General features: G+C 33.6%; 1 protein-coding gene and 1 pseudogene across 1 annotated transcript; both read right to left on the bottom strand.

Moving 5' to 3' along the window:
- LOC145586637 (7-deoxyloganetin glucosyltransferase-like) lies at window positions 1-1,943 on the bottom strand. The gene is made up of 2 exons (XM_081643527.1): window positions 1,381-1,943; window positions 1-1,018 (listed from the first exon to the last, which is right to left on the bottom strand). The coding sequence occupies exons 1-2, from the start codon at window positions 1,922-1,924 to the stop codon at window positions 3-5; spliced, it is 1,560 nt and encodes a 519-aa protein (XP_081499653.1). The 5' UTR covers window positions 1,925-1,943; the 3' UTR covers window positions 1-2.
- Window positions 1,944-6,169: 4,226 nt separating this feature from the next.
- LOC145585509 (cytosolic sulfotransferase 5 pseudogene) lies at window positions 6,170-7,600 on the bottom strand (annotated as a pseudogene).
- Between the last annotated feature and the right edge of the window lie 980 nt (window positions 7,601-8,580).

The following is an 8,580-nucleotide window of genomic DNA, read 5'->3' as shown; positions in this document are numbered from 1 at the left end:
GATTAACCATTGTCCAAACGAGGTTGCCCCTTATGTACTCTCGGATACGTTGTCCCTTGATTAATAAATTTGCTCAATGCAGTTCCCTCAAAAAAAAAAAAAACTATGTTGTTCAAATTATCGGACGAAGATCCATGTGAACTCATGGTTACTTCTGTTGCAATGTTTCTCCAATTTGCAACCTTCAATCCCATCTCTTTACCATTTTCTGTCTCCATAAACTCTTTCACCATCCTCTCAACATAATCTCTTTTAACTTGTTCACTCATCTTCATACCAATGCCAAGACAATTACAACAATACCAAGAATTAATCAATTGGTCTGCGGCCGATGGCCAACAAATCATTGGCACCCCATAACTTACGCTCTCAATTGTTGAATTCCAACCACAATGTGTAAAGAACCCTCCAATCGAAGGATGCGCCAATACTTGCTCTTGGTCACACCAAGTGACTAGCACACCCCTACCATTTATCTCTTCCTTAAATCGATCGAATTCATGAGTAAAACTCTCTTCAACAACTTGATCGGATCTTACAATCCACAAGAACTTTACAAGGCTAATTGCGAGTCCCCATGCAAGTTCAATAAACGTCTCTTGGTCGACTCCAACAAGGGAGCCAAAACTTACATAGAGAACAGATTTAGGCTCTTGAGAATCAAGCCATTTCATATACTCATCACTATTAATAAGGGGTCCAATAATAATGGTATCCTTTTTTGATATATGGTGATCCACCATCAAATTAAGGGGTCCAATTGGATGAATGTTAGGAGAAATAGTGGAAAGCTCTTCTAGGACATCTTGTTCCAAGGCATCAAATGTGTTGATAAGGATGGCTTGAGACTTGAGAGCTCTATGTGCATTTGACATAACAATATTGAGCATCATATGATTCATATCATTTGAATTCAATGTTCTAATAAAACTTGGCATGTCTTTTAAGGATATTCCCTTCAAACTTGGTATCCAATCTATTGACTTTTCAAGATAACCATTTGTGAGGCAACTTTGGTCTGAAAAATAAACAATAATACTTTTATGTTTAGGACAAAATAAAGAATATCAACTTGAAAATCATAGTTTTTGATAAAGTATAAAACATATTTATAGGCATCAACCATCAGCTTAAGCTTTTGGTTGAGATGGTCCACTAACATGGTATCAGAGCCAGCGTGACACAAAGGTCACGGGTTCGAAACTCATCCGTCCCTCTTTTAAAGTGGAATTAATTCGCACCGGGTATATAACATATTCATGGGTCTCAACCATTAGCTTAATTTTTTGGTTAGAAATTAAATTGAAACAATAATGTATATTAGTAAAACAAAAAACAAATTAATCAAGGAGATTAAAATTCAAAACCAAAGTATATTACCTTGAAGAGGTATGATACCCTTGTCAAGAAGTTGTCGACAATGGAAATAAGCCAAAAGGCTACAAGCACTAGCAGTCTCAAGTAGCACAGCAGGAATCCCCAATTCTTTAGCCACTCTAAGTGTAAAAGAAGACATACCAACATCGCTAATCATACAACTAACTAGCGGTTGCAAACAATTACTATTATAATTGTCTAGTTTTGTCACAAGGAGCTCCTTAAGCGGGAGCTCCATTTTGTTAGTGACAATAGAGTTGATGACAGAAAAAATATATTTTGGATCATCGTCTTCTGGTAAAGACTCAAACCTAAAGAAGGGATGAGTCTTGTTACCAGAAGAACGATGGTGATCTTTGAACAAGGTTTGGTGGATGTGGTGCGTGTTTATGAAAGTTATGCTAAAATCGAATTTAAAATGGAGGAGTTGAGCAAGTTTTAGCATAGGCCTTATGTGACCTTGTGCAGGTAATGGTACACAAACAACATGATTTTCCATTATTAGTAAATTTACTATACTATAGACAATAAAATATATGAACAACATGATATCTTTGATTATTTTTGTAGTGGAGTTTGCAATTTAAGGACAGAAAGAAAGAAGTGAAGCGAGATATAAAGAGTAGAGATTTTAACCAAGTTGTGCCGATTTTTGAAAGGTCAGAAATGAATAAATCACTATCACGAGCAACAAAATGTTTTTGAAAGGTGAGGACGTTTCTCAAGATTTTAAAATTTTTTGAGTACCAAAATCCCTCGTACTTGAGTAGTAAAAATGAAGGTATGCCACTCATGGTACACTTTGGAAGGGATTGAATTAAATTTTAAACTTCATCTTCATGGACATATATATCGTCAATTTTATCATTCTGATTCGTTGTGAGATTATGAAGAAGATGGTAATGAATGCTCTTGGGATATGTTTTCTCACCTCACCAATTCTATAACTATATATACTAATGTAGTCTCAATAGAAACCTTATTTAACTATACTTGCTTTGTTCCTTTTATGGGTTACATTTTGATTTTTGAAATTATTTATAAAACAAGATAATATTCTAATTTATTCCTAATGTATAAGACATAATGATATAATCATTTGAGATTTTGTTTGATTAGTCTCATGAATACTTTATTAATATTAAATCGTTATAATTTTACAATCATATAATAATGAAATATATTAATGGTTAAACAAGTAGCATATGTGTCAAGTTAAAACATACAAAGTAACCAATAAAAAGGAACAGAACGAGTTGAGTATAAGTATGAAATTTAGACTTGGTAATTGGGTCGATCAACTCGGGTTGCTCCGGCGTTCAGGTCATCAGATGTTATTTTAGGTTGGGTCACGAATGCTCAACCCTAAGTCCGTAACCCAAAATTTCGGGTCCGAGTCAAGCCAACGTTTTTTTAGCTAATTTTGAGAAATTTACGAGTTTTCAAGCTTACAATGCTATTTTTTTATAAAAATTCTTACCTATATTATTTTTAGTCATTACATGCCTACTACATAATTTAATCATCACCAATTCACCATTTCACCAAATCACATCAATTCCTAACTAATTAATAGGTAATAAAATTAAAAACAAAACTTTTAAACATCACAAAAGTTAAGGAAGACGACAATATTTTTTATATGTGGAGTATAATATCTCTTGACATAATATTAATAGACAAGTCACTTGGTGGCATTTCGGTGATGTGGGTTTTGCGAATGTAATTGGTGTGGGTCGATAGTTGGTGTAGGAGGTGGGTCGTGGTTTCTGACATACTGTGGATTTGAGCAAGAGTTATGTATTAGATAGATAAATGAGAAAGAAAAATAATTGAAAGGTAGATAAACAATCAAAGTTAATAAATTTTTTTTTGAAACCAAGTTCATCAATAAATTAAATACTCGTGTTAATTTCCAAATAAATGATTTTAAAAAAAAAAATAAAACAAAAAAATAAAAAATAAACCCATAAAATTGGATCAACAGGTCATGCTCAGGTCAAATTTGACCTACAAATTTACAAGCTAAACGGATTCAGACTAAATCAAGTAATGGGACAGAAATTTTATTCAAAACTCACAAAATGGGTCGGATTAGGTCGAAAATTGACACGTCATGAAAGCACGTGTCTTGAGAATAGACACACATGCCAATAATGCAATCGTCCATTTTGCATAGGGCCAGTGTCTAGTCCAAAGGTGCTATTCTCAAAGCACTTCCACTAGTTCCACACTTTCACTAGTGTGTCTTTAGAAAGGATTTAAAGGACTCTCTATCTCGCGTAAGTCATGTCTAGCTCTAGCGGGTCCAAACGATCCTCTTTTGATTTCAAAATATGGCCTTTTCGCTTATTAGCTTGACCCGTATACAGCTAGCACTAGTTTTGTTTCTTTCTCTACCTCTTGTTTCTCTCTTTGGTGATTTTCAATTTTCGATCTAACACAATTCAATATCAATCTCTCTCATAATGTCTAATTAATTATCATCTACAAAAATTTGAAATTATTATCTTATATATACAACCTCCATTTCCTACTATTTACATCAAAAGGTAATATTTATAAACATAAAATAATATTTCTTTGTTACAAATAATAAAAAAGGAATGTAATATAAATAATGTTTACCGTTGTTGTCGTTGTTGAAATATATCATATCAAATAACACATTTAAGCATCCAATATATTGATAAAAGTTGAGAGATCTAAAAATTGTATAAGGCTAAGGGGATAAACCTCCCATACTATTGTCATATGATTTTAGGATGAAACCTCCGTTGATTTTGTGAAGTGGACTTTCTCTATTAGTTTGCGGGTACAGCCCAGACTTGTACTCCGTATTTATCAACCATTTAATGTATTGGGTAGATTGGGGACGTTAGTTTTCAGCATATAAGTACCAATTTATTTCAGAATCTTTAATTGATACTATACCATGATTTAGCAATATTCATATAATCAAAAATATTATTAGCCCAAGGTTGAAGTTATCCACAATGAATCAAAATGAAGATGGAACAAATCATCAAGAAGCTAGAACAATTAGTTCAAGATAAGGAAGTTGAACAACCTAAGCAATGCCTTGAAAAGGCAAACTTCATGGGTAGTAATAAGCTTGAGCTCATAAAATACCAAGGCTTTTGGTGCTTATCTTATCATTCTTAAGCCTATTCTTTATTACCAAAGGCACTTTCGTGCTCGAGACACCGATATTTTCATTGCTAATCTACCCAAAATCGGCACCACTTGGTTAAAATCTCTATTCTTTTCGGTTGTTAACCGGGTTGATCACCAACCCTTTTTTAAGATAATTGCTTAAGGTCACGCGAGAGGTCAACGTCGGAGAAAAAAGTCAATTATTGTCGGATTCCGACCTCAAGATCCCGCCAAACAACAAAATAAACTTATAAGGTCCTTTTAGACCATTTTAAACATATAAGGTCCTCCCATACATCATAGTGAACATATATATCCCTTCCAGACAAATTTTCCTAAATTTTAAATTAAAAAAGATATAAATGAGAATATAATTCATTTATAGTTTTACTTTGTTTTTTCTAATTATATACTCACAACTAACAATGCCAATAATTTTTATCTTACCCTCTTCTCTTTTGCTCATCTCAAATTTTGTTGCACGCGACAATGCAAAATTTCGATACGGTGGCCAGAAAAATAATCAAATGATTCGAATTAATATTTCAACAATACTATAAGAGTTGAGGCAAAATATTTTATTGGTGAATCCTTCGTTTTTAAATACTTAAACTATTTTTTTTTCCGAACGTTTTTAAATACTTGCTCAATTTCCTTATTTGAAAAACTTTTACAATATTTAATTTAATTTATTACTCTCTACAGTGGACCCAATAAAAATCATATTTTATTAATTTCATATTTTCTCTCCTCCAAATCTCTCCACTACTTTTGTTTTTTACAATTTTTTATTCTTCCACCTATCCCACTACCTCCATAATTTATTACCTTTTCTAATTTTCCTAAACCTCCGTGCATGGAGAATGGAGCTAGCATTTAAAAACGGAGGGAATATATGAAGTACGTCTTCATTGTTTAGGCCCCCTTTTATAGTATTCTCCAAAAGTGTTCAAGATGACAAAGGTGATTTGTGTTATTAAAAACTAGATACATACTACGTATATAGATTTGCATACTGCACAGTACCAATCATCAACTAAACTTTAACAACTACAAACACACAATTAGGAAAATTTGACAATTACCACCTTCTGTTATGTCCGTTTTAGCAATTACCACCTTCTATTTTTTTTTTTGAAAATTACCACCTATTTTCAAAAAATCAAAAGTTACCACCTTCTTGCCCCTCAACTACCACGTGACGTCATTTTGGGCTTATTCTTTCCCTTTCTTCCCTATTTCCCTCACATTTCTCATTTCTAACTCGATTCTCATCCCCCTTTCACTTCTTTTCCCCCAAACAATCAAAAACACTTCAATTCACTCCTCCAAATCAAAATTGACGAACACTTATTGGTGGTTTGGGGGGAAAAAAGTGAAATGGGAGATGAGAATCCAAATAGGAATGAGAAATGTGAGGGAAATAGGGAGAAAAGGGAAAGAATGGGTCCAAAATGACGTCACGTGGTAGTTGGGGGGCAAGAAGGTGGTAACTTTTGATGTTTTTGAAAATAGAAGGTGGTAATTTTCAAAAAAAAAAAAATAGAAGGTGATAATTGCTAAAATGGACATAACAGAAGGTGGTAATTGTCAAAATTTCCACACAATTATAAAAGAAGAGAGATTAAAGCAAATATTGAAATACAAATCAAAACTAAGCAATGTATAACATCATTTCAAAACATAGTACACCAAAGTAAACATATTGTTGATCTACAACACGTAAAAACTACAATAACATAGCATATTACGGAGTAAAAAGTATGCGTTTTATTAAAGCTAAAATTTAAAGAACAATCCAGAGTCTCCAAATTTTTGTTCCATCAACTTGTTCATTCTATCCAACACTGGATCAGTGAGATAACGAGTCCATCCGCCGACTTTTCCATCCCTAAAGAACTCTTTGTTTTGTGCAAATTCGTTAAGATTTCCATTCTTATTAATTTGGAGTTCTCTAAGCTTGTCGATACTGCACAATTCTAGTATCTCTTTTATAACACTTTCATTTTCCTCTTGTGGAGAAAACGGCATACCAATAAATTCAGCCAACTTCTTCAAATAAACACTAGGATTTTCCTTCAAATCCTCATACTTCAAAAACAATACCTTATCAGGTTGCTCTAAACTCTGCTTCCAGTATCCAAGTACATGCTCAAAATACGGCCCATTTAATGCAATACCTTGGCAAAAGTCTTCAAAGAAATCTTCAATACTAGGGGGTTGGAAACTTTCATCTTTAGTTGCTCTCTTTATCATTTTTGGATAAAAATGCCAGTGTGACACAAGTGTGTCCAATGGATTCCGGCTAATGTACAAGATCTTACAAGAAGAAACCTGGATAGATTTAGGAAGGGACGCGTAAGGCATGTGTGAATGGAGAAGCCGCGGTGAAGGGAGGTCATTAAGTTGGTCAGGTGTTGGCAATTTTGGGTCAATAACTCAATACCATAGACACCGGTTTCTAAATCATAAACAACTTCATGCGGATTGTGGGAAAGCAAAGAGCTTTAATTTGGCTAGGAGGTTGGACAAGTCGATTGACAATCGAAAAGAGTAGAGATTTTAACCAAGTGGTGCCGGTTTTTGGGAAGCTAGCAACTACAAGATCAGTGTCTTGAGCAAGAAAATGTCTTTGACAAGTGAGGATGTTGGAGAAAATAAAAAGAGGATACCAAAAGTCTTGAATTTTTATGAGTTGAATCTGATTACTACCCATAAAATTTGCCTTTGGAAGACATTGTTTAAGCTGTTCAACTTCTTCTTCAGATACTAAAACCGCTTTTTCCTCACTTTGGATTGTTTCAGTAGTTGTATTTTGATTCATTTTGGATGGCTCAACCATTTCTTTTTTTCCCACTGTGTAAGTAATGAGGTGTTATATTAATAAAGTATTGACTCACTCGATAAATTTCCCATCTTTTAAATTTTTTTAAAAGTATGAGGTACGAATCATACTAAATAATGGTGTTTGAGGGTAGAGATTTCCTTATTCTCTTTCCTATATTCTTAAGTGGCTGACTCGTAAAAATTAGATTAAAAAAATCGTGAATATTGAGATCCAATCAGAATCATCCTTACCATGAAACAATTAAAAAAGTGTTAGCTTTATCTTTATTGAATAAAAAAATAAAATACTACAGTACAAACTTTTATGTGGAATAAAGAAAAGTCTGCGGTGTGAAGGCGGCTGAAAAATTAAAGATGGACAATAACTAGGGGTATTGTCAATAACGCACATAATAATAAGCCAAATTAGTTGTTCCAAATCTGTTTTTTAATACGTGATGTGTACTAACTGATAACTACCTTATAATAAAATTAAACCTTTGGATTGTTAAAAAAAAAAATATAAACCTTTGGATCAAGTACAACAAGCTCACACCAAGCAAAGTTCCGTGGAGTTGGTGATAGGGGTATCCATAATTTGGATTATAATCGAAATTCAAACCGAATTTAAATTCGGATCACATCCAAACTTTAAATCGGATTGGACCAGATTGAGATTTTTTGAAAATTCGAATTTTCAGATTGGATTGGATTGACCTTGATTGGATCCAATTTAAACCGAAAACCGAATTGTAAAATTAAGCTTATATAAATATGGATTTCTTTGTTTTTTGAAGTTAACTCAAATACTTACTATTACATAAAATTATTAAGGGAGATTTTGTATTAATTAATTAATGACTTGTGATAAGTGTTTTATTTGTCCACTTATCATGGCTTTCTAAACACAATTTGTACTCTTTCCCCTACTTTAATCCCTTTTTCTAACTCCTCTTGTGCTAATTTGCATCTTTTGGCTTCCCCGTTTCTTTTTACGTGTGTGCTCGTGCTTGTAGGTACGATGAAAAATGGGCTAAATAGCATAAGCATGAAGAAATACTCTTTGGAAGCAAAGGAAAGCAGGAGCGGGCGTGCAGCCTGTTAGGAGCGGGTGCTCCTGCCTGAACTGCCACATTCTGTCTCCCTTGCACTTTTAGGAGCGGGCGTGCACCTAAATAGGAGCGGGCGCTCCTCCCTGTTTTCCTACAAACTGCCTCAAAT

Source organism: Chenopodium album, chromosome 16 (genome assembly GCF_948465745.1).
Source record: "Chenopodium album chromosome 16, dcCheAlbu1.1, whole genome shotgun sequence".
In the NCBI taxonomy this organism is placed as follows: domain Eukaryota; kingdom Viridiplantae; phylum Streptophyta; class Magnoliopsida; order Caryophyllales; family Amaranthaceae; genus Chenopodium; species Chenopodium album.
The sequence above is the reverse complement of the archived record's forward strand: the minus strand, read 5'-3'. Positions and strand labels throughout refer to the sequence as shown.